The sequence below is a fragment of the Microcaecilia unicolor genome, chromosome 5 (assembly GCF_901765095.1).
Source record: "Microcaecilia unicolor chromosome 5, aMicUni1.1, whole genome shotgun sequence".
Classification (NCBI taxonomy): domain Eukaryota; kingdom Metazoa; phylum Chordata; class Amphibia; order Gymnophiona; family Siphonopidae; genus Microcaecilia; species Microcaecilia unicolor.
This window is the reverse complement of record NC_044035.1, coordinates 49,302,248-49,329,782: the sequence shown is the minus strand read 5'-3', so window position 1 is coordinate 49,329,782 and position 27,535 is coordinate 49,302,248. Positions and strand designations below refer to the sequence as shown.

General features: G+C 40.4%; 1 protein-coding gene across 3 annotated transcripts in view; it reads left to right on the top strand.

The window, feature by feature from the left end:
* The window catches only part of ARMH3 (armadillo like helical domain containing 3), a 269,393-nt gene that overhangs the window by 73,358 nt on the left and 168,500 nt on the right, over positions 1-27,535 (top strand). For all 3 annotated transcript variants that reach the window (XM_030202857.1, XM_030202858.1, XM_030202856.1), the window contains exons 12-15: positions 4,831-4,877; positions 18,474-18,549; positions 19,134-19,227; positions 24,769-24,870. In XM_030202857.1, coding sequence (XP_030058717.1) covers positions 4,831-4,877; positions 18,474-18,549; positions 19,134-19,227; positions 24,769-24,870 — 319 coding nt within the window. The remainder of the gene's footprint in view (positions 1-4,830; positions 4,878-18,473; positions 18,550-19,133; positions 19,228-24,768; positions 24,871-27,535) is intronic.

Here is a 27,535-nt window from a genome sequence, read left to right as displayed (position 1 = left end):
TCTCTCATAATGGTGCGTTCGCCCCGTCATGGGAGAGTACGCCTTGTTGCTATTTCTCAGGGTTGAGTGTTGCTGTCTCTCTCTCCCTCTTTCTGTGGATCTTGGCCTTGGGAATTCTCTGGGCTTTGAGTCTTGCTCCGACTTGGCACGTTGAGCCTTCTTAGTTTTGGCCGATTTATCTTGTGGCGCTTCTGCGGTCCCACCCAATTTGGGGACTGCTTTGGTGCATCCCACTCATCTCTGGATTGTTCTGTGGGACGCTATTGATGGTAAAATTAGTCCTTACCAGATCATTGTTTTTCCATTAGTCCCAACAGATTTATTTATTTATTTATTTGTTGCATTTGTATCCCACATTTTCCCACCTATTTGCAGACTCAGTGTGGCTTACAATAATACATCCTGACAATCGCCAATCAAGAGTAGATAAAACAATTGGTTACATAAAGAGCAAACTAACATAATTAATCCAGATCAATCCAGAGACCCACCCTTTGTTGATCTTGGCTGAGTATTTCTTCCCGCTTGTTTGGCTCTGTTTTTTCTTCCACCTTCGGTTCATTTAGGTTACTTCGTTCGGTATGTAAAAAAAAAAACAACAACAACAAAAAAAACACTCATCATACTACAGTTTCCAACTTTGGATGTTTCCCTCCTGTAGGATCGGTGGAGGAGGAGCCTACATGGGCTTTATAGAGGCAGGCGAGGGCTTACAGTTTGGATTTCCTCTTTCATCTTCCACTGCTTTGGTATCGACAATACTGAGGTTAAGATGGGCTGCACATATCCACATATAGTAAACCTCTGAAGTTCTCTCTATCTCTTTGGAGATTCCTGCTGGTAGAGGGACATAACCCGCTCGTCTCTGGATTGATCTTTTGGGACTAATGGAAAGAAAATTATCAGGTAAGGACTAATTTTAACTTGCTGAAATATACCACATCTAATATGATCCCCTGATCGAACTCTCTGGTCACTCAGTCAAAAAGACTGATGAGATTTGTCTGACTAAACCAACCCTTAGTAAAGCCATGTGCTTTTAGATCCAATGGATTTCAGAAACTACTCTATCCTCTGTTTTAGCAGTGTTACAATTAATTTACTGACCACATAGGTCAAACTAACCAGTCTGTTGATCCCAGCCTTCTCCTGCTTTTGTGGAGAGGAACCACATTCTCTTGTTTCCAGTCCTCCGGGACCATTCCCACTTCTAAATGAGCTTTGAAAAGGTCAGACAGTGAGACTGCCAAAACTTCAATAAGTTCTTCAGTACTCTTGGATATGTCTCATCCAGCCCCATTGCTTCATGCTTTGTTTCCTTTAGGTTAGCTAGATCCTTGTGAACACAGTTGTCTCAAAATTGTGTGAGGTCTACATCGCTTCTGTTCATATTTGGATGGTCTTACTGACCCATTTTTCACACCTGATGTGGTTGGCCCAGTTGGCCATGTGGCCAGTGGAGATAGCCCATTCAACCACATGCAAAAATCTGTGAAACTCATTGGCTTTTAGCTTAGTCCACTTGTCCATAGATAAATATTAATGTCTTGATGCACTAGTTCTAAAAGGTCACAAATCTGCAAGATTGAGGGCTACCCACTTGTCCATGTGACCATCCATTTTTGATGGTCTCTGTGGTCCTACGCACAGTCCTTTATCTGAAAATGTAGAGCAGAAATTTGCTGAGCAATTCCACTTTATTCTGTTCAGCCTCTAAATGCTCCTCCCCTTGGCTCTTCACAATGCTACTTTTGCCTTACTTCTTGTCACTAACATATTAGATTTATAAAAAAGCCTTGACTCCTCATTTTACTGTAGTGGGTTTTTTTTTCCCCTTCCATTTGCATTTTTAGTTTTCTGACTACTTTCCCAGCATCTCTTAACTTTTCCAGATATTTTCTCTTTCTGTGGTCCCTTTTAGTTTTTAAAGCTAGCCTCTTTTAGTTACTTCTTTTTAAAACTGTAGTGGCCTCCTTTTCCTATTACTGTTTGTTTACCTTTCGAACAATAGGTTTGTAGCTCTTAAAATATCTCCTTTTAGTTTTGCCCACAGCTTGTCTACTTATTCAGATGTTCTTATCCGGCTAATGACTCCTTGAGGTATTCTCAAAGTCTAGCACCTTTGCTTTTGAATGAACCATCTCCACCTATGTGTGAATTCTGAGCCATACCATCCTATAAGCAGTGGCGATCCTAGGTCAGCTGCCACCCGGAGCGGATTGCCGCTGCGCACCCCCCCCCCCCAGGGTGCAGCATGACACCCCCCTCCCCGGCGCATCAAGCCCCCCCGGGTGCATTCTTGGCTGCTGGAGGGTGCAGAGAGCAGCCGCGCGCCTGTCGGCCCCACTGGCTTCCTGCTCCCTCTGCCCTGGAACAGGAAGTAACCTGTTCCAGGGCAGAGGGAGCAGGGAACCAGCGAAGCTGACAGGTGCGTGGCTGCTCTCTGCACCCTCCAGCAGCGTGCACCCGGGGCGGACCGCCCCCATCACCCCGCCCTTGCTACGCCACTGCCTATAAGTTTGTAGTCTCTTTGTTTAATTCCTTATTGTCCTTACCAGGCCATTCCAGACCTTGTGGGTTGTATCCTTTGGCCAGCAGATGGAGACAGAGAACAAAACATTATGAACCCTGCCCTATAAGGGCACCCTGCAGTATTGGCTTTTTAGTATTTCTCTATCTTTAGAAGATGGTGATGGACTCCTTTCTGTTCCCTGGTTCAGCTCCCTAACTGAGGGCCAGTTGATATAAATTAAATTATTATATTAAATTATTAATGTATTCTTTGAGAAAATTATTTATTTGGGGGATACTCGGAATAATCTGAGACCCCCCCCCACCCCCCATCCGCACTAGGGATTACTCCTTCTGAGTTAGTGCATCTGCTTTGAAACAAAAAACTGTTTCTGGGGGTAAACTACACAGCAGCAGCAGTAAGGCAGCTTACCTATGTTGATGGGTTAAGGTAAGCCTTTATTCTTCAAGTCAGGACTTACTTTGAGGCTTCTTTAATTAGAACCACTAGCTTAATTGCTCTCCCTATTACAGAATGCTGTTGATGGCTTTTTAAATCATAGTGTCAGATAGGTTGGTTGTACTTTTAGCAGGTGCTAGGAAAGGTTGTTCTGCTTCTAAAGCTTCCGTTTCCAGATGGCTTAAGGAAGTCATTTCTTCCGCATTTCTGGTTGGGCTTAAGAGCACACGGTTCTTGAGGTATTGCTACCTTTTGGGCAGAACTGCATTCCATGTCTCTGGAGGATATTTGCAAGGCAGCAGCCTGGTCCTGTTTACACACTTTTGCTAAACATTATAGTGTGATGATCAGATTCTTCTTTTGGAGCTAATGTGCTTTGTGCAAGGATTGCAAAATTCCAACCTGTATGAATATTGCTTAGTTACATCCTACAGTTTCTGGACTGGTCTGGTGAAGAGGATAAGGGAGGAAAAATTACATCTTACCTGCTAATTTTCTTTCCTTTACCCTTACCAGACCAGTCCAGACACTCACCCTTTTATATTCTCTTTTTACATGTGGTTGGCTAGTTTTAATCTTGCTGTTACTTTTTCTTATGTTCTAATCTGTATTATAGCACATGTTCTTTTCATGTTAAGTATGGTTTTGAAGAGGAAATTCTAGGGCAGTCACTATTGTTTTCTCATTGAGCCAATGCTGCAGGGTGCCCTTATAGGGCAGGGCTCACAACATTTTGTTTCTGTCTTTATCTGTTGGTCAAAGGATGCAACCCACAGGTTCTTGTCTGGTGAGACTCAAGGAAAGAAAATTAGCAGGAAAGATATATTTTTTCCATGTTGGCATTTAGCTGTGTAAGTGCCAGATTTTACAAGACTCTTTTCAGGGAATTTTGAGGGGGGTTTAAATATAAGAGAGGTAAGCACAATTACTTCCTCGATCACTGCTGCAAACCCCAGGTTCAAATAAGCAGTTAGGTGCACATCCCATTTTGAAGCAGGTGCAAACGCTAATGTATACCATGTATTGCCATTGTAAAATTGGAAATACATGCATAATTCCTGGTCTGCCCAAAACATACCCTCTTCCAAACTGTATCTGCTGTGACTTTTTAAGGCTTTCTAAAATCACTGTTTAAACGTGTAGTGCTCTTAAATGTGTAAAAGCCATAAAAGCCTTCTAGAATTACCTCATTTACAATCAGTTGAAGAATACACAATGAATGAATTGAACCATGGTCTCCAGGTTTGCAACTCGGTCTTCTGATCATTTTGTCCCTAATTCTAGAAAGTTGCCTGCCCAAATTTGCAACTAGCCTAGTTACATGCACAGGTTACAGAATACTAGCGTTTACACAACTGCCTACAGTAGGCATGAGCATTTAGGGCAGCCATTGAGCTAGCATGAGTACTTGTGCCTAAAGTTAGGCACATAACTGTGGACTTAAGTTAGTATTCTGTAATGGCAGTTGTATGCGCAACTGCCATTACAGAATTCGCACTTAGTGTACATCATCCCAGTGCTTAATTTTAGGCGATCTGTAGAGAATTGCCCCCTGTTCTACACTACTGAAGCCTTAAAGTAAGTTAACTGATGTGATAGTAGGTTGATGGGTAAAGAAGGAATGATAATAACAGGATAGATGTGCAACTGTACTATTCCTGTATTCCTTTGTGCCACTTTTAGTTTAACACAAGCATAGACCTATAGTTTAGCTAATCAGGTTTGTGGGCATTGGGTGATGTTTTGATGGCATGCTTTTTGTGTTAATGTCATTTCATTTAGAATGTCTAGTTTCGGTAGGTTTCAGTAGATATATTTCGTAAAACTGTATCTAAAATTCTGCACCATTACAACCACAGGTGGGCAGTATGTTCATAGCTGATGCAGATGAGAAAATCTCCATACAGTAAGTGCTTTATATTTTCATGAATCCAACTTCAAAAGGTGACTGGAGGTAGAATTTCAAAAATTCAGATTTTGCTCTTAAGTAGTTTAGTGCAGTGTCCAAGTTGTTATAAAGTGAAGTTAATACGTTTTATAAGCTTATATCAAAATTGTGTAGAAATCTGATAAAGTTCTTGTCACGCTGCTGTTAAGTATGAAGAAGACTGCTACTTTTAGGAGACTACAGGTGTTTCATAAAGGTCTTGTACAGTGTTATTGTTATGGCTCTGGGGGTTATTTTGAGCCTTTACAATTTTATTGGGATATTTTTGGGAGCAAATACATTTACCATTTGTACAAAAACAAAATAATTTGTCACAATAAAAGATCTAACATACAAAGTATGATGCATACAAGAATTCTGGCTCTCTATGGTTAATCAGATGTGATGATGCACTGCTGCTGAATCGGCCATAGGCAACAAAAATTCTTCATCAACAAGCAGGATGAATCCGCTACTTAAGTGGGGCGATGCCATCTGATGGTGCCGACATGGATATCTTTCTCAGAGCTCAGAAGCACTTAGAGGATTATTCTGAGTGCCTGTGAAACTTCCTGTGCAGCTGCTCTTCATGAGTCCCACCAATCTAATTTAATTTGTGCTATTGCCAGGATATGGTTGTCCTCTCTTTATTTTTTATAATTGGATGTTGAAGAGAATTTTTTTTCTCTTCCTGTCTTGCTTTTTTTCTCTCTGAATTCTCCCTTCCCCCCTTAAAAAAAGTTAATAAAAAAATTTCCCCCCCTCCAATGCAGAGTTTGTCCTTTGAACATTAAAAAAGCCATGTTGAGTCAGACCATCGAGCCCAGCATACTGTCACCATCAATGGCTGGTTGGATTCACATGTACTCAGCAGATCTCAAAAAGTAGATCTACTTCTGAAAGTAGAGAGTGACGTGGGGATGGGGACCCGCAGTAACCGCGAGGATGTAGGTGGGGAGGGGGGACCGAGATTGCGGAGACATATCCGACGGGGCGGGGATGGGGACAAGGACAGGAACAAAATTTGTCCCTATGTCATTTTCTGCTTTCAAGCCTCTTAATGAACTGGACTATTATTTATGTTTGAGTGATGCAGAGAACGATATTTTAATTTTTTGAAAAAGCAAACGAAACATGCTGGCCACAACTAGCAAAATTTGCATAGGGGATTCTGTACTTTCTGCTACCAGCACATCTTCTAAGAAGACATCTTTTATTAAAGGAAGCATTGTGAAAAGACAGGAGAGCTAGACAGTGCTTCATAGGGTGTATTTCTCCCCTCTAGGTAATATAGAACGGGTTGTATTTTGTACCCCTGGACATTTTAACAGGGTGGATTAGGATTGCTTGGGGTAGTAGAAATCAGCTATTGTTGGGGTTGCAAGGGTAGAGGGTGGTGGTGAGGAGGGTTATTATAACTGTTAACTATTATTATTGTTTTCTATTTGTAATTTATACACAATAGGTGCACAGCATATTGTTCCTTTTTATACTTTAATAAAAAGATTTAAATATAAAACATAATTGCAGATGAAGACAGAGCCGACGGGGATGGGGCGGGGATGGAGACAGAACCTGTGGGGGTGGGGTGGGGACAAATTTTGTCCCTGTGCCATTCATAAGATTATCTGCGAAGAATCCCCAGCTTACATGTACAATCTGATTGACCTTCCAACCAGGAATCGCTCTAGATCTTCTCGAACTTATCTAAACTTACATCTTCCCAACTGTAAAGGAATCAAGTACAAAACTTATTATGCATCCAATTTCTCCGTTATAGGCAGCAAGCTCTGGAACGCCTTACCAAGATCGATTCGAATAGTCAATAACCATTTACCCTTCCGGAAGCTGCTTAAAAACTCACCTTTTCAAGCAAGCCTACACATATGACTTGACCTAAATTAGGAATTCCTCTGCAATACCTGGATCTGACTATTTGACAAAACTTGAAATATGCTTCCTCATTTATCCTTTTTGAATTCATCCCTCTTCCAACCTTCATTATACATTCTTCCTTAATTACAACACATTATCCCAATTTACACCCTCTTCCCGCTCCCTACCTCTGCCACCTTCCTCCCTTATCCTTTTTATTGTCCACTTCTTTAGCTGTTTTATCTATTTTATGTTATCTTGTAAACCTGTTATATTATGTAAGCCACATTGAGCCTGCTAACAAGTGGGAAAGCGCAGGGTATAAATGTTACAATACAATACAATTCTCTATTTGAAAGCTCATTTCCAGGGATAAGTGGTGGCTTTCTTTGAATACTAGTTGTTTGCCATTCCTGGGGACTTCAGAAGATGCCCTTTCACATAGAAGTCAATTACAAACATCTACCAAAACTACTCTAGCCAATCACAACTAGACCACAGTGCCTCTGACGGCCATAATTGTGCCACGAGATCAATAAATATGAGGTATTTTAAGAACTACAAAATGAAAGACCACCTTTCCTCATTATTGGCAAATCTTATGCCACTCAAGAAAACCAAGGTGAAGACAAAGGAGGAGCAAGCCTCACGTAACCGTGAGCAATGGAACAAAAAAGTGAGGTGAATCCAGGGAGGATATCAAGTTGTCTTTATTGTAAATCAAGCTGTAAAACGACCCGACATGGCCATGTTTCGGCACAAAAGCCTGCTTCAGGGGTCTGGTAAATCTGTTTAAACCATGGACATAAAACAAAGGTCAAAAGGAATATAAAAACTTTCAATAAGTGTATGATCAAATAGATAAATGATTATTTAAATAAATCAAATAAATGATTATCCCAGCTATTAAAATAAGCCTGAATGACACTTGTGATATAATGCTAAAATTTATATTTAAAAAACATTATACAATCATTACATAAAAAGTGATACATTAAAAAAGTTACATTAACCATATATTGGTACGCATACTAGTGTATAGATGAAAAATAAATAAATGAAAATTGTGCCTCTAATGTTGTGGTTAAACATCTAACAAAGGAGATGCAAATATCCAGTCCGTTAAATCTAGATAAAAATATAAAAATGTAATGACGTACAGAAAACCCTATTAATTATGTACAGAAATAGCAATAAACATAAGTGAAATAAATCATATTTTGGAGTGGTATGAATGACATAATGATGCACATTCTTTACTGTAAGGTCATATTTGGAACAAAACTAAGCTCGAAAATGACCTTTGGAAATGTAAGCTTAGCTGCAGTGTTGGGTATCGTTTATGTAGAGCAGTACTGCTTTGAGAGCAATGTTGTAATGGAGTGGATAATATGCTACATTAAACTGACAATTGATGGCAGTGTATGTGTACAATCTCAATGTGAGGAAATGTGAAGAGTGAATGTGAAAAAATGTCTGGTCACACAGAATAGGAGGTGTGTGGTCTGGTATAACACCGTCAGAAAATGCAAAAAATGGTGCCAGAAAGACGTGTCAACAAATACATGCACGCTACAATTTATGGTCAACAGTGTGTTCGTATAAAATGTGTCCTTAAATGTGAAAGGTCTAAGTAAAGAACTTTAAATAAAAAAAACTGTGCAGGGTGTGCACCAGGCAAACAGTGAGGAATGAGTGAATGAACTAAGAAGCGTGATATTACAGGACTGTTTTGATGAAAGGTGAAGGTAATATTACACATGCTTGGGTTGCAATGTTGGGAACAAGTAACGGCAGGAAAACATCTGAAGGGTCTGAGGGACATTTATATATTAGCACTGTGTGAAACTGCTCAGGGAAAACTAGACATTGATGGCTGAAAAGAGCCTCAAAAAAGCGCTGCAAAGTAAAAATAATGGTAAAAATACAAAGACTCACCCTTAATAATGCGAAAAGGCTGAAATACAATAGCCGTCCAACCGGCAAGGTTCGTGGTGCAAAAGATGCAAAGAGTGAGTTGCTGAGTCACATCGATTAAATAGTATAGCCAACGTGGCTATGACGTAAAATCCATGAATAATAAAAAGTTTGACATGTTGTAGTGTGGGTGCTATCTGTGACACAATATGATGCTGAACGTATCTGTTAAATAAGACAAAAATTCTGTTATTGAAATAATGTCCTTTTGAAAAATTATATAAAGGTTATATCTACAAAAGGTGTGGTGATATCTATCTCACCTATTTAAAGTCTGTCATGTACCTGGAACATCAGACGTGGAGGCAGAGGGTTTCTCCTAGCATATGCTTCTCTCTTCAGCTCTGCTTTTACATTCCCATATTTTTGTTGTGCCTACACTTTGGGCACGCCTACTCTATCAGACGCCTTCACTTTAAAACTAGGAGTTTCCCTCCTCTCTTTGCCTCAGCTACTTCTTCCTGGTATCTGATGCGTTACAATATGAGGACTAGAAAGATGAAGCCTGCTTCTATGGGATGACTCTGTTTAAATATGTTGCAGAAGATTTGCATCAATATTGAAGGTCTTACTGACTATTGTTCGCAATATGGGAATGTATTTTTTTTTTAAGTCGGAGAACTATATCCTTTGGGTAATACAAACCTCTATTTCTTATTAATGACTAGGCATAATGGTCTTATGGGTTATATTGTTGAGATAAAAATATAAAAATGTATTAATATAGAAGTTATGAAATAATGGCCATGGTAACCTGATATAAATGTCTTGGTAGGATATCTATATCTATCTATCTATCTATCTATCTATCTATCTATCTATCTATCTATCTATCTATCTATCTATCTATCTATCTATTGGCTTTACTAAACTTAAGACCTCTGACCTACATAAGTACATAAGTAGTGCCATACTGGGAAAGACCAAAGGTCCATCTAGCCCAGCATCCTGTCACCGACAGTGGCCAATCCAGGTCAAGGGCACCTGGCACGCTCCCCAAACGTAAAAACATTCCAGACAAGTTATACCTAAAAATGCGGAATTTTTCCAAGTCCATTTAATAGCGGTCTATGGACTTGTCCTTTAGGAATCTATCTAACCCCTTTTTAAACTCCGTCAAGCTAACCGCCCGTACCACGTTCTCCGGCAATGAATTCCAGAGTCTAATTACACGTTGGGTGAAGAAAAATTTTCTCCGATTCGTTTTAAATTTACCACACTGTAGCTTCAACTCATGCCCTCTAGTCCTAGTATTTTTGGATAGCGTGAACAGTCGCTTCACATCCACCCGATCCATTCCACTCATTATTTTATACACTTCTATCATATCTCCCCTCAGCCGTCTCTTCTCCAAGCTGAAAAGCCCTAGCCTTCTCAGCCTCTCTTCATAGGAAAGTCGTCCCATCCCCACTATCATTTTCGTCGCCCTTCGCTGTACCTTTTCCAATTCTACTATATCTTTTTTGAGATACGGAGACCAGTACTGAACACAATACTCCAGTGCGGTCGCACCATGGAGCGATACAACGGCATTATAACATCCGCACACCTGGACTCCATACCCTTCCTAATAACACCCAACATTCTATTTGCTTTCCTAGCCGCAGCAGCACACTGAGCAGAAGGTTTCAGCGTATCATCGACGACGACACCCAGATCCCTTTCTTGATCCGTAACTCCTAACGCGGAACCTTGCAAGACGTAGCTATAATTCGGGTTCCTCTTACCCACATGCATCACTTTGCACTTGTCAATATTGAACTTCATCTGCCACTTGCACGCCCATTCTCCCAGTCTCGCAAGGTCCTCCTGTAATCGTTCACATTCCTCCTGCGACTTGACGACCCTGAATAATTTTGTGTCATCGGCGAATTTAATTACCTCACTAGTTATTCCCATCTCTAGGTCATTTATAAATACATTAAAAAGCAACGGACCCAGCACAGACCCCTGCGGGACCCCACTAACTACCCTCCTCCACTGAGAATACTGGCCACGCAATCCTACTCTCTGCTTCCTATCTTTCAACCAGTTCTTAATCCATAATAATACCCTACCTCCGATTCCATGACTCTGCAATTTCTTCAGGAGTCTTTCGTGCGGCACTTTGTCAAACGCCTTCTGAAAATCCAGATATACAATATCAACCGGCTCCCCATTGTCCTCAAGCTGATAGTGAAAGCATAATGTTTTGGCAGCTAACTTGAGGACAGGAGGAAAAGGATGCGTGGATTACACAGGAATCTATTACGATGGAATGAGTGACATTAGTAATATATTATTTTGGTTACATGGTCCTTTTTTTTTCTTCTTCTTATAAGGGGAGATATCATATGATGATGTATGGGTAAGGGAGATGTATAGTAGGGGGGAATAATAGCTGGGATGGAGAGGGAGGCGATCCATACGTGAGTGCTTCTAAGAGGGGTTTGGATGTGGGATGTTCGGTTGGGGAAAGGAGGGGAGGGGGTATGTTGAGGGAGGGAAACATAGGGCACCATGCGTAGGAGGGAGTGAATGGAATAGGAAACTTCCTTTGTTATGGAGGATAGGTAGCGCTATAGCAGTGGGGGTGGACGTTTGGACAGGGTATGTTGGAGGCTGGGACAACATACCTGGATTGTATGGGGAATTGATCTGCCTTATAGGTCCTACAATAGGGGCTGTCACATGAGAGATTGGAAAGTGTACTCTTGGAATGTGGGGGGCATATCATCTCCCATAAAAAGGAAAAAATTTTGCATAGCCTACATTGTAAAGGGGCTGCCATTGCTATGATTCAGGAAACTCATCTTTCTGCAGTGGAACATTGTAAATTACAAACCTGGTGAGTTGGGGGCTTTATTGAAGCTCCAGCTAGAAGGAAGAAAGCTGGCGTTGTAATATTATTTCATAAAAGTCTACATATTGTGAAGGTATCATTGGATACAGATCCAGAGGGTCGCTATATTATAGCCCATCTGGTGATTGATGGGTTTTCTTGTGTTTTGGGTAATATTTATGCTCCCAATAACTATGATAAAAAATTTTTGGGGAATATTATTCACAAACTCCAAAAGCTGGCTGGACTGCCGATTATTATTGGAGGAGACTTTAATGTAGTGGTGGATCTGAATTTGGATAAATCACACTCCCTAGGGGGTCTTAGCTATGATGGTACAAAAGGGATTCCACTGTTGTGTGAGACGTTAGAACTCTTGGATGTTTGGAGGGTATTACACCCGAATGAAAGGGATTACACGCATTTATCACGAGCACATCAAACCCAATCTCGTATAGATTACCTTTTGATAAGTACATAAGTAATGCCACACTGGGGAAAAGACCAAGGGTCCATCGAGCCCAGCATCCTGTCCAGGAAAGCGGCCAATCCAGGCCAAGGGCACCTGGCAAGCTTCTCAAACGTACAAACATTCTATACATGTTACTCCTAGAATTATGGATTTTTCCCAAGTCCATTTAGTAGCGGTTTATGGACTTGTTCTTTAGGAAACCGTCTAACCCCTTTTTAAACTCTGCCAAGCTAAACGCCTCCACCACGTTCTCCGGCAACGAATTCCAGAGTTTAATTATGCATTGGGTGAAGAAAACTTTTCTCCGATTTGTTTTAAATTTACTACATTGTAGTTTCATCGCATGCCCCCTAGTCCTAGTATTTTTGGAAAGCGTGAACAGACGCTTCACATCCACCTGTTCCACTTCACTCATTATTTTATATACCTTTATCATGTCTCCCCTCAGCCATCTCTTCTCCAAGTTGAAAAGCCCTAGCCTCCTTAGTCTTTCTTCACAGGGAAGTCGTCCCATCCCCGCTATCATATCCTCTTCTTATTTCCAGTATCCATGATGTATTGTAAGCCACATTGAGCCTGCACAGAGGTGGGAAAATGTGGGATACAAATGCAATCAATCAATAAATAAATAAATCATTTTAGTTGCCCTTCGTTGCACCTTTTCCAATTCCACTATATCTTTCTTGAGATGCGGCGACCAGAATTGAACACAATACTCAAGGTGTGGTCGCTCCATGGAGCGATATAACGGCATTATAACATCCTCACACCTTTTTTCCATACTTTTCCTAATAATACCCAAGAGAGGCTCTTTTCTAGAACTTGCTCGGCTACCATTGACCCCACTGCAATATTGGGTCATGTCCCAATCTGGGTTGAATTGAGGGGGGAGCACACTGGGACGCCATTTCGACGCTGGGCCTTTCCTCTGGGCTTGCATCAAGATAGGGATTTCATGGATTATATTAGGCGTAAGTGGAATGACTTTTGAGAGTTTAATGACCAACATAGTGATGACATTGTTTTGTATTGGGAAACAGCTAAGGCAGTCCTAAGAGGAGATATCCTTTTTATAGTGTCTTAAAGAGAAAACGGAGAGATGCGGCTATAATTCAGCTGGAAAAACAAGTGCCTTCTTGTCGTCAACAATATGGCCGAAAATCATCTGCTGAAACTTGAGATCGCTATTTAGCTGCACAAAGTTCCCTTAATGAGTTGATACACCAAAGAGCCAAAAAATTGGCTATGTATTATCAATATCAGATTCATAAGTATTGGGAGTAAGACAGGGAAGATGTTGGCACGTCTGGTACTCCATAGTCAGGGACCTAGAAAAGTGTTGACCCTTAGGGCTGATTCTGGACGGCTGACTCACTCTGATAGAGACATTGTTCAGACTTTTAAGACATATTATCAACAGTTATATACAGTGGACTCCAGCCAGGAATTGGACCCTGATATCTATTTGAACAGTTTGGATTTACCCAGATTTTCGGAGGCTCAAGCAGCAAAATTGAATGTTCCAATAGATGAGCGCACTATATAAGGCCCCAGGGCCCGATGGATATAGAGCTGAGTTTTACAAGATAATGCTTCCAGACATTCAGCATGTTTTGGTTCAATTATTAAACATGTTTATAGAGAATCAGCAGTTATCCGACACTTTTTAAACATGGCGGAGATAGTAGTCTTCCCAAAACCGGGAAGGGATCTAACTCTCCCAGAATCTTATAGACCGATATTGCTGATCAGGTATGAGGCGAAACTTTTGGCTGGCATTCTGGCTAGTCGCTTAGTGCACGTCTTGTCGTCGGTGATAGCTGAACCTCAGGTGGGCTTTATCCGTGGGAGACAAGTGGTAAAGAATATTCGTACTATCTTAGCCTCGCTGGAGCAAATACAGAAGATGCTAACTCCCACGTTTTTAATTAATTAGCTTCGATGTTGAGACGCGTTTGATAGGGTTAGGTGGGAATTCTTGTTTGCAGTATTAGACATATGGTATTGAAGATTTCTTTGCTCGAGCTATTCGGACACTGTATACTAATCCAGTCGCAAGAGTTATGGCTAATGGACATACTTCGGATTCCATTCCTATTCTCAGGGGAACTCGGCAAGGATGCCCGTTATCTCCGTTATTATTTGCCCTCATTTTGGATCCCTTGATTAGGGAGATCATAAGTAATCCAGATATATGTGGAGTTAAATTGGGAACTTATGAGTTTAAAATATCGGCATTTGCTGATGACCTGCTAGCACATCTGCCTCTACCTGATCAGTCTCTGCCGATACTTTTAGAAAGTTTTTCTGATTATGGTTCATTCTCTGGCTTTCGACTTAACATGTCAGAGAGATTACCAACATTTCCAGAAGTACGTACTCGCTGGAAGGGCCCATTCCCGTTAAAATGGGCTACAGAACATTTTCGATACTTGGGCATTTTATTAACTAGCAACATGAAGAATTTATATAGACTAAACATTGATCAGATACTGCATGACACAAAAACAGCTAACAGTTTGGCATAGTTTACCGTTGTCCTTAAACGGAAGAATCAGCTTATACCGCATGATTATTTTTCCTAGGTGGCTGTATTTGCTATGACATCTGCCTCTCTGCCTTCAACAGAAAGATCTTCGGAGACTTCAACGAATGTTAACCTATTATTGCTGGGGCGGTAAAAAATCTAAATGCCCTTTCGAAAGACTGTTTGGTCACTGGAGGGATGGAGGATTAGGACTGCCCAACTTACGAATATATAACTTGGCATGTTTGTTGAGACATTTAGCAGATTGGGTGCTAGGTACGGAACACTATACGAATTGGTTACTTGATAAATAATTATTTTTACTAGAACACCCGCATTATTTGGTGCAAGTTCCGCAATTGAGATTGTCATCCGAGTTGAAGAAACATGTTCTTTTGCAGCCAATGCATTATTTATTTATTACATTTGTACCCCGAGCTTTCCCACACACTGCAGGCTCAATGCGGCTTACATAGTAACAATAAGAAGAATTACAAGTCGTAAAAAGAATATGCAATTTGTAGTAAACATAATATTAGTGGGGTTAACGGATAAGTAAATTTAACAAAGGAGGAATTAGGTGTATTGTTTGGAACTTCTTATTAACAGCATTGCATCAAAATCCTCACTGTATGGATTTCCTTCCACTGGTGGGGAATTTGGATTTTGAACCAGGGCGGGAGAATGGAATATTTCATAAGTGGGCACTACAAGTAATATTTTATGTAGCAGATGTATTGAAGGAGGATGGCACTTTCAGGCGTTTGAAATTATAAGGGGGCATTTGGTACCACATCCATTAAATTTATTTGCATACTCACAGGTGACACACTATCAGGCATATTTTCGAAATAGAAGGGCGCCCATCTTTCGACACATCGGGAGATAGGCGTCCTCTCAGGGTTGCCCAAATCGGCATAATCGAAAGCTGATTTTGGGGGTCCACAACTGCTTCCCATCGCGGGGACGACCAAAGTTCCTGGGAGCGTGTCAGAGGTGTAGCAAAGGCGGGACTGGAGCATGCCTAACAGGTAGGCGTCCTTGAGAGAGAATGGAAAAAGGAAGGGCGTCCCTGAGGAACACTTGGGCGACTTGGTCCATTTTTTCTTACGACCAAGCCTCAAAAAGGTGCCCGAACTGACCAGATGACCACCGGAGGGAATCGGGGATGACCTTCCCTGACTCCCCCAGTGGTCACTAACCCCCTACCACCCTGAAGAAAACAACTTTAAAAACTTTTTTTGCCAGCTTGAAATGTCATACTCAGGTCCATCGCAGCAGTATGCAGGTCCCTGGGAGGGGGGGAGGTATGTGTGTGTCAGCAGAGGCATAGCGAAGGCATGGATGTCCTTCTTTCAAACATTTTGGACATCCTGAACCGCCCCCCCCCCCCCCCCCACACACACAGGGACGGCCAAATTTCAAGGGAGTGGAGTGGAGGAGTGGCCTAGTGGTTAGAGCACTGGTCTTGCAATCCAGAGGTGGCCGGTTCAAATCCCACTGCTGCTACTTGTGATCCAAAATCCAAATAAATAAAGGGGACTTCAGAGGCATAGCAAAGGCATGGACGTCCTTCTCACAGAAACATCTACATTTTGGGTGTCCTTAACTGCCATCGCAGGGACGGAGGCATAGCGAAGGACGTCCTTCACCCAAACTCTTAAAAAAAAAAAAAAAAAAAAAAAAAAAGACGTCCCTGACAAGCATTTGGACGTTTTCATCTGGACTTGTGTTTTTCTAAGGTTGTAGGTGGCAATTTATTTAAGGTTGTAGACGGCTATTATACACGCAGCTTGTCTGCATGTATGAAGCCGTCTTTGGCATGCGTAGAGCAGCCATGCATAATGCTTGGCTGCTTTGCACTAGCTTCCCCTCCTTAGGAAGGAAATCGTGTGCAAATGAGCTAACAGCGAGCAGCTCATTTGCATGCCCGTTCCTTTCCGAATCACTAAGGGATCAGTAAGGGAAGGGCTTTTTCTGTTCAGTTAGTGCATCTGGCTGAAGGTAAGGAAGCTATGTACCTGGGAGCAATTTGTGAAGTCCACTGCAGAGCTCCCTAGGGTGCCCGGTTGGTGTCCTGGCATGTCAGGGGGACCAGTGCACTACGAATGCTGGCTCCTCCCACGACCAAATGGCTTGGATTTGGTCGTTTCTGAGATGGGCGTCCTCGCTTTCCATTATCGCTGAAAATCAGAAACGACCAAGTCCTGGGGACGACTATCTCTGCTGGGGACGACCATCTCTAAGGTCAACCTAAATTTGCTGGTTTGGGCATCCCCGATCGTATTATCGAAACAAAAGGTGGACGCTCATCTTGTTTCAATAATACGGGTTTCCCTGCTCCTTGCTGGAGCCGTCCTGCGAGGACGTCCCCAGGAAAACTTGGGCGTCCCTTTCGATTATGCCCCTCCACGTCAAATCTATTCTATCAAGTTGCTCCCAAGGGGTTTACAGACTATTAGAGGAATTTTTTCGGCCAATGAATCAGGCTGGCATTTCTGTAGCCAATCTTCATAAGGCTTTAATGCAAATTATTCCTCATAAAGACTTTACAGTGTTGGCACATAAGTGGTATTTAGATTCTAAATGTTCCATTCCTTGGGGGGAGGGAATTTCTACACCTCATTCAACAGATCCCGAAGTATGTACATAGTGCTAATTATAGGGAATGTCAGTTTAGGATAATTATGAGAGCCTATATATCTCCCAGACAGGCACACTATGCGGGGTGCAGAGATACTAAGGAGTGTACTAAATGTGGGGATCCCGCTGCTATGCTGGCTCATGCTCTCTGGTTTTGTCCAGCTATTCACAGATTTTGGTCGCAGTTAATTCAATATTGGCAGCGTTTATGGCACAAACCAATTGTAGCCACACCAAAGACAATTATATTAAGTTGGGTGGGACAAGATGCTACACTCGTACAGAAAGAGCATCTATTTGTTTATAAAGCAGCTGTAGTAGGGAAGAAATGCATCTTGCAGTGTTGGACTCAAGATGCAGCTCCCAGCTTTTGTGCTTGAAAGAATGCATTTCATAATCTATTACTTATGGAAGTAAGAGATGCAGGGCAGACCCCGAAACGAAAGAAAAAATTCTGGTTCATTTGGGAGCCATATATTATGGCGCTGTCTCCGAGGATACGTAGTCTTCTTCTGAATCAAGTTTCACTGTAATGTATTAGGAAGATGATAATTATTCTCCTGTGTTAGATTGGAAGGCAGTCCTTAGTTGGTGTTAGCCACATTGTATGGTTATAATCTGTTGTTATGGGGGGCACCTATGTTGGAAGCTCTGATTAGAAAATACGTGGGACTTCCTACGAATGAGATGGGCTGTTGTTTTTTGTGTAGTATGGTTGGGTTAAGGAGGAGGGGAGGGAAGGGGTGGGGTGGATTAGGAGTTGGAGGGGTTGATGGGGGGGGGGGGGAGATATCAATTGCACTGGTTATAGTCTTTTGAATGGAACTGAGGGTTTCTTAAACTTTGGACCTGGACTAGCCAGGCCTATTCTTGTTAAAAATTATATCTTGTTTTCATAAATGTGTTAGCAACGTTATGGGGTTTTCTATGTTCCATGTTCTTGTATTGTAACATTTTGTCATTAATAAAAAATATTTACCAATAAACAACTGTTCGGTTTACGGGGAATCTTTGTTTTACATCTGTTCAGCAGAGCATTAAAAAAAAACCCAAAAAACAAAACTAAGGGGCCTGAAGAGATTGCTGCATACTCAGAACTTTTCACTATGTTCTGAATTCTGAGAGAGCAGTTTTTGTTCTGATGCCATCAGATGACATCACCTACTTGTGTGCCTGACTCAGTCCAGCTTGTTGATGGAAAACACATGATTTTGAAGGTACTTGCCTATTGTCTGACATCTTTTTTTTGTCCTTTTGTAGGACGAATGAGGCAATCTTGCTGGCACTTTATGAAGCAGTGCACTTAAATAGGAACTTCATTACAGTATTAGCACAGGTTGGTCTCAAGTTTTACCTTTGCTTGACCTTTATTAAAGTTTTATTCTTGTAGACTAACATCATTGTATGTCTACATGTCTGTAGTAGTAGGAGATAGTATTGAAGAGTAGCAGAGGTAATACATAACTATAGACGTAATTCTGTAAAGTGAGGCAGAATGTATACACATAAATGCCAATTTTCTAGTCATTTACATTCATATATGAACACATACATATAGATTACCGTAATCCTGCTACAGTAGTTCTGTAATTATGCACATATCTTTGATAGTATGTACCTTGCAGATAGGTGTTCACATGGATGGAGTCTGGATGGGGTGTACACTTAAATGCATTGTTATAGAATAATTGTTTTTTTTTTTGTTTTGTTTTTTACAGAGTATAGGTGTAAGCATTTACAGCAGTTCTGTGTATATACCTGCTTATGATAGTATTCTATAACAAAAAGTAGGCATCTGCTTTCTTTTGTAGAATAGGCTCCAAATAGACACCTCCTTATAGAATTCATCTCCTCAAGTTTGAATCAGTACTTTCTTACAGACCTGGCTCTGGTTCTATGAAATTTCCTCTTTATTCCTAGAGTCACCCTGAAATGGGGTTGGTTACAGTGCCAGTCAGTCCAGTTCCAACAACACCAACCACACCACTTGGGACCACTCCTCCTTCTTCAGATGGTAGGATGTTTTGCCTATGTTTTTCCTTCAGTATCTGTGAAACTATAAATATTTTGAGATAAAGTTCACTTTACAAGCTAACCTTCCTGTTTACTAAGTTGCTCTAGCGCCGACTGGGCTGTGTCGGCATTGCCACGCAGCAGCAACTAGCACGGCTTAGTACATTTTGTAAATGTAGAACGTTAGTGTCCCTAACAAAATTTAAGAGGACAAGCAACATTAATGTCAAAAGCATAAAAATAAAAGCTTTAGGAATATCAGGTATTTTGAAAAATATTTCAATATTTGATGAAAAATGTGACATGTAAAGAGACTGGCCTTCATGGTTTCTAACAATTCCAGGTAGAGTGGTAGGGTAGCCATGTTAGTCCACCTTTAAAGGTAATAAATAGAAATAAAACAAGAAAAATAATATAAAATATCTTTTTTTATTGGACTAAATACATTTTTTGATGAACTTTCAAAGGTACCCCTTCTAAGAACAGAAGAACATAAATGTTGCCATACTGGGACTGACTGAAGGTCCATCAAGCCCTGCATCCTGTTTCCAACAGTGGCCAATCCAGGTTACAGCAGTGGATTTTCCTCAAGTCCATCTTAATAATGGCTTATTCGTTTAGAAAGTTATCCAAACCTTTTTTTAAAACACACTAAGCTAACTGCTTACTAAAAGGAAATTTCAAAACCATCCAGGAACGTAAAACCTTTGAAGTTAAAATGATGAAATATTTTGGCACTCACCAGATAGGATTTAACAAAAATCTGGGTTTCCTATTACATTATAACCATAAAATTATACTGCTTTGTTGCCCTCTGATCACCCATCCATTTCTCTCTGTTTCTCACCCTTGCTCCCCACCTACCCCTACCTTCCCCATTAGACTGTCTTTGGAATGCTTTTATGTTTCACAGATTATATTCTGATATATTTCATCATTTGCTCATTTCTGAATTTCTGATCTGAAGAAGAAGGGTTACCTTTGAAAGCTCATAAAAAATGTATTAAATCCAATAAAAAAGGTATCATCTTATTTTCTTTTCTTTGTCTTGTTTTATTTCTATTTATAACAATTCCAAAAAACCATAATACACTGCAGGTGATTAATGTCTCCAAGCTTAATGTTGGAGGAGTACATAAGCATTGCCATACTGGGAAAGGCTAAAGGTCCATCAAGCCCAGTATTCTGTTTCTATCAGTGGCCAGTCCAGGCCACAAGTACCTAGGAATAAGCAGTTTAATTTTCCCAAGTCCATTTTAATAATGGCTTATGGACTTTTCTTTTAGGAAGTTATCCAGGCCTTTTTTTTAAACCCTTCTAAGCTAACTGCTTTTACCTCATTCTCTGGCAACAAATTCCAGAGTTTAAATACTCGTAGAGTGAAGAAATATTTTCCCCACTTTGTTTTACATTTACTACGTAGTAGCTACATTTCGTGCTCCGTAGTCCTAGTAATTTTGTCAGATCAGAAATAAGCAAATGTTGGTAGATGAGAGTATATATAAGTGAAACATCAAAGCATTCCAGTGACAGTCTAACAGGATGGGGGTGGATAGGTGCGAGACAGGAAGAGGAACAGGTGAGATATGTATGGAGACAGGATGATTGGCTGGTAAAGAGCACATCGAAGAACGGTGCTCAGGAGACTATGCAGAGAACTATTCAGGCGTTGGAGCCAGCAGGTCACAGTTCAGAAGATGTTGAGATTGTTCTGCCACATGGCCTTCACTGTCCATGTCACACCCATGGCACATCTTAACATGAGATCTGCACAGTGGACCCTAGCTTCCCAGTTGTGCCAAGCCTCAGGACACTGAGTAACTCCAGAGTCGACTCAGTCTCTCCTTTGGGCAATTAACAACTTTGAATAACATTGTGTCATCAGGAAATTTAATTACCTCACTATTTATTCCGATCTCTAGATAATTTATAAATAGCATTTAAAAAGCAGCGGTTCCAGCACAGACCCCTGGAGGAACCCCACTGTCTACCCTTCTCCATTGAGAATACTGACCAGTTAACCCTACTCTCTGATTTCTATTTTTTTATCCAGTTTTTAATCCACAATAGGACACTATCCCATGATTCTCCAATTTCCTCTGGAGTCTTTCATGAGGTACTTTGTTAACCCCTTTTGAAAATCCAGATACACAATATCAACTGGCTCACCTTTATCCACATGTTTGTTAACCCCGTCAAAGAAATGTAATAGATTGTTTCATTAGAAGCATACGCGCCTGTATTTATTTTTACTTCCAGATCCAGTTTAGAAGCATGCACTCTTGTGCTTGTTTCAGCAGACACTAGGTTTTTTTTGTTTCAGATGCTATAGAACACCAGGAGGCTCCCCTTTAGCATTGTACAAGTTCAAAGGGCTGCCAGGAGGAGGAGAGGATGAATGGAATTAATGTGTTACAATTATTAACGCAAGTTAAAATTTTAATGCATTAAATCATATGTTAAAAACGCACTAAATGTGCAGCCCTAATTTAAATATATGAACTGTATTAATGAACAGTTTTTTCAAAGATGGGGAAAGCTATAAAACTAGAGTACCTGAAATGAAACTGCAAGGAGGTAATTAAAAGCAGCAGCCTAGACTGGAGATAGTGGGAACAAAAACAGTGATGAAATTCAAAAAGCATATGATAAACAGAGAGGGTCTCTATATAGCAAGAGAAGGAATCAAAACATAACTTAAATGACTTTCACACCTCAAAAAATACATAGAGAGGTGTGATCTGCACAGAATAGCAGGTACAACCCTAAGCAAAGGCAGAGAGGGGGTAACTTGCTCAAAGCTGCAAGTATAACTCTAGCCACAGACTAGATGGACCTTGCTGTTCTCTGCGGTCATTTACTGATATGAATATATTCTATAGTATACAGTAGAGGAGTGTGGTAGCCGTGTTAGTCCACTCTTAAGGTTATCAATAGAAATCAAACAAAATAAAACATGGAAAAGAAAATAAGATGATCCCTTTTTTATTGGACATAACTTAATACATTTCTTGATTAGCTTTCGAAAGCTAATCAAGAAATGTAATAAAAAAGGGATCATCTTATTTTTTTTCCATGTTTTATTTTGTTTGATTTCTATTGATAAACTTATAGTATACAGGAAATTGTAATTTTGCTTTTGTTATGAAATACAATTGGAACATCAGAACCAGAAGTCTTTATTTGCCATGGAGTAAACCCAGAATTACATCAAGTCTGCTAGGCGAATCTGGAGTGCACCCCTCAATTGTGTAGCAATGCTGATAGAAGCAGCATTCCCACACCTTGCACCAATTGTACCTAGAATGGATTTAGAGTATTCTGTTTAATATATTGTATAAACAATTATAATTAATTTAGCAAAAAGTTTATAATTTTTTATACAGAATTTAAAAATATTTGCCACACAATTCCCTAGGTTGTACCTGTTGCCATACAGTTTCCATTTCACACATTGTAGGATTTCAGCCGTTGTGTCTCTTTTCCATTTTAAACATGAAAAGAATGTTGGGAAATCTCTTAACATATTTCTGTTTTTGTACACAGAATTCAAATAGATAATTTCAGTGATAATAATATTTACTTATGTGGCTCAGACTGTGGAAATATTAGCCCCTCAGCTTCAAGACCCCTTCTTAGGCTATCCCCTGATTTATTTAAAATTCAGGTCAATTAAATATCTCCGTTAAAAAAACATTCTCCTCTTGAGAATGAAATCTGTCATGTTACCATGGTTATCAAAATCTTCTGTAGAAATATTCTGCATGATGCAGAGAAACCTTTAAAACGTTTCCCTGTCAAACTGTTCACTGCTAATGGTATCTCCCACGCAGCTCATTATACAATTGCTAAAAATTTGTGCTTACCCTTATTAATCTTTTTTTTTCCTGAAAATAAAATAGCCTTTTTTTAAACAGAGTAGAAAGCATTGTGTTTCCAGTTCTGTGCTGTTGACCCTGAGAAAAGGGGAAGTGCTGTTATCTTTGGTCATGCAAAGACCTTTTGTTTATATTTGTCCTCTGACTTTAATGAAGAATTAGGCCTACATGTATTGATGTTGTTGGGAGGGGGAAGGGGATGAAGAGACAATATTCAGCTGGCAATGGTCACTGTGTCTTTAAATGCCAACAGCTGTAATTTAAACCCGGCTATTCAGTTGCAGCCTTTATTCAGGGGCAGGTATTGAATATTCAGGTACAAGGTAGCCATTTGGAGCTGATTTTGAGACTCCTACTCCTTCCTTTGGACTATCTCTGCTTTGGTTTGGTTGCTTGTGTTGTTTATGCAGAGTGGTTGCTTCTGTGTTTGCTTCTCTCCTAAGTTAACCAGATAGTTATCTGGTTTCTGCTGCTGAATATCAGAAGTACTTGGGTAACTACTGACTCTGCCTTGGCACTGCCAAGATAGTGCTGTAGTGGTCACAGATGATATTCGAGTGGTAATATTTTTTATTTTTGTTACATTTGTACCCCGCGCTTTCCCACTCATGGCAGGCTCAATGCGGTGGGCAATGGACAATGGAGGGTTAAGTGACTTGCCCAGAGTCACAAGGAGCTGCCTGTGCCGGGAATCGAACTCAGTTCCTCAGTTCCCCAGGACCAAAGTCCACCACCCTAACCACTAGGCCACTCCTCCTTTATTAAGCACCACTGTGAATAATCGGTGCCTGGCCTGATAAGTGCTAGTTAATCATGTAGGAACCTCTCCTTCCTGGTCAACTTTGCATATTGACCCCATTATTTTTAATGTTTGTTAAACTCTTAAAAAGACTGATTTCCTTACAGCTTTATTCAGAGTTGCTCCTTCTTCAGTTATTTTCATCTCAAGTATTTTCACACTTTAGTAGGTTCCCCTAATCAAGATGGCTGCGTTACTTCAAAACATTTTTTTTAAAATATGTCTGTGTCTTGCTTAGATTATAAACTCGAAGTAGCGGAGACTTTTTTTTCTTATACATCCCTGTACAGGGCTGTGTACATCTGATATGTGTTAGAAATATTAGGGTTAATGATCATTTTGGGGTTCTTCACTGTGTAAGCATAAATTTAATTTGTCATTTAAACAGCTATAGACATGGGGAGAATTTTCAGGCTGTGCACTTCGGGGGAAGGCCTACAAGTCTGCATCAAGTGTAAAGAGAAAATGTTCACATTCTTTCCATTTGCAGCTTATTACAGACACAAAGTACTCCATGAAATTTTCCATCTGCTTCTTTATGCTTGTAGAATTTGTAAGAAAAATATCATATGTAGACTTGAAAATACGATATATGTGTGATGATTTTTTTTATATGCTGCTTGAAACATGTGCCCAGATATGACTTTCTATGGAGGGAGGACAGTTTTCAGTCTGCAAATTTGTATGTATAGATAGCTCTGAATTTTGGCATTTTGCCATAAATAATCTGAAATGTTTAATTTCTTGAAACCTCTTAAAATATAAATGAAAAGCTTTTGCATGGAGCTGGGAATATATTTTTCTTAGCAGATATTGTTGGATTTTATGTGCACAAATAATTATTTCTTATCTATCCTTTTTTTAGTAATGAGTCCTGCAGAACTTCCTTTGGATGCTGATGTGCAAAGTAGCAATCTGCTAATAACCTTCTTAAAATATAGTTCCATTGTCATGCAGGATACTAAAGGTAAATAATCACTGATGTGACTAAGGAGGAAATCACATTTTTTGAAGCTGTTAGTTTTAATGTACCCTTTGAAGTTACTAGCAGCTCTCGAATCTTTGAATTCTTTGTTTTTCAATTTTCTTGTTTGTTATATCTTCTATCCAATTTAAGAAAGCATAGTATGCTGGATTACAACTGCTTTACTTACCTTTAAGCATTTTCAGATTTTGTTGACATTTTGACTGTAAAAAGAAGTAATTTGGCAGTTTCTCTGAGGGCAAGTAGGATGTTATTGTCTTCATAAGTGGGTGACATCATCTAGTGGAGACCAGGATGGAGAAATGTAAATAAAACTTAAGAGCTTTCTACAACTGACTAGAGTGATTTGGTAGCTGTGGTAGTCCACTTTTAAAGGTAATAAATAGAAATAAAACAAAACATAGAAAAGAAAATAAGATGATACCTTTTTTATTGATTAGATTTCGAAGGTACATAAGTACATAAGTAGTGCCATACTGGGAAAGACCAAAGGTCCATCTAGCCCAGCATCCTGTCACCGACAGTGGCCAATCCAGGTCAAGGGCACCTGGCACGCTCCCCAAACGTAAAAACATTCCAGACAAGTTATACCTAAAAATGCGGAATTTTTCCAAGTCCATTTAATAGCGGTCTATGGACTTGTCCTTTAGGAATCTATCTAACCCCTTTTTAAACTCCGTCAAGCTAACCGCCCGTACCACGTTCTCCGGCAACGAATTCCAGAGTCTAATTACACGTTGGGTGAAGAAATATTTTCTCCGATTCGTTTTAAATTTACCACACTGTAGCTTCAACTCATGCCCTCTAGTCCTAGTATTTTTGGATAGCGTGAACAGTCGCTTCACATCCACCCGATCCATTCCACTCATTATTTTATACACTTCTATCATATCTCCCCTCAGCCGTCTCTTCTCCAAGCTGAAAAGCCCTAGCCTTCTCAGCCTCTCTTCATAGGAAAGTCATCCCATCCCCACTATCATTTTCGTCGCCCTTCGCTGTACCTTTTCCAATTCTACTATATCTTTTTTGAGATACGGAGACCAGTACTGAACACAATACTCCAGGTGCGGTCGCACCATGGAGCGATACAACGGCATTATAACATCCGCACACCTGGACTCCATACCCTTCCTAATAACACCCAACATTCTATTCGCTTTCCTAGCCGCAGCAGCACACTGAGCAGAAGGTTTCAGCGTATCATCGACGACGACACCCAGATCCCTTTCTTGATCCGTAACTCCTAACGCGGAACCTTGCAAGACGTAGCTATAATTCGGGTTCCTCTTACCCACATGCATCACTTTGCACTTGTCAACATTGAACTTCATCTGCCACTTGCACGCCCATTCTCCCAGTCTCGCAAGGTCCTCCTGTAATCGTTCACATTCCTCCTGCGACTTGACGACCCTGAATAATTTTGTGTCATCGGCGAATTTAATTACCTCACTAGTTATTCCCATCTCTAGGTCATTTATAAATACATTAAAAAGCAACGGACCCAGCACAGACCCCTGCGGGACCCCACTAACTACCCTCCTCCACTGAGAATACTGGCCACGCAATCCTACTCTCTGCTTCCTATCTTTCAACCAGTTCTTAATCCATAATAATACCCTACCTCCGATTCCATGACTCTGCAATTTCTTCAGGAGTCTTTCGTGCGGCACTTTGTCAAACGCCTTCTGAAAATCCAGATATACAATATCAACCGGCTCCCCATTGTCCACATGTTTGCTTACCCCCTCAAAAAAATGCATTAGATTGGTGAGGCAAGACTTCCCTTCAGATCAGAAATAAGCAAATGTTGATAAACAGCAGTATACGTAAGTGAAACACCAAACATTACAATGACAGTTTCACAGGAAACGGGTGGGGTGGGTAAAGTGAGAAACAGGTGGAGCTGGGTGAGTGAGAGACAGGGAGAGATGCATGGTACATAAGAGGGTGACAAAGCAGTAGAATTTTATGGTTTATAATGGGCTAGAAAACCCAGATCTTTATTGAGTCATGTCTGGTGGATGTCAAAATATTTAATCATTTTGACTTCAGAGGTCTTACGTTCCTAGTTTGTCTTAGTTTCCTTTTAGTATTCTCACCATAAAATCATTGATAAAATGTTCTGGTTTTGTAAAGTGCTGTCCCACAGAGGTGACATCCTTGTTGGCACTGGCATTTTTCATATGATATCTATATAAATTGTTTCTCTAATATAGCACCCTTCTTCACACTTTTTATATTGAATGATATATACCACATTGGAAAATGAGCATACAAAGGATTCCTTTATGTTGAATATTTTTCTTTGTGAATGACTGTTCGATCCTGTGAAATGTGTTGGCACAGTTTGCAGCTGGATATATTGCAAGGATGTGTGCCACTCTTCTTTTTGAGTTTGTCGGGACTAGTTTGTGTTTTAAGTTGGGTGGCTGTCGGAAGGCCAGCACTGGTAGGGATGGAAATATCTCTTTCAGTAGTTAATTCTCCTGGAGTAATGTTTGTAGATCTTTTATAATTCTCAATTTTTCTAGCTCTGGATTGTATGCCACTACAAGGGGGAATTTCTCTGTGGCTTTCTTTTCCTTGTACTGTAATGGGTTTTCCCTGGGTATTTTAAGGGAGGAGCAACATTCTTGGAGATTATTTT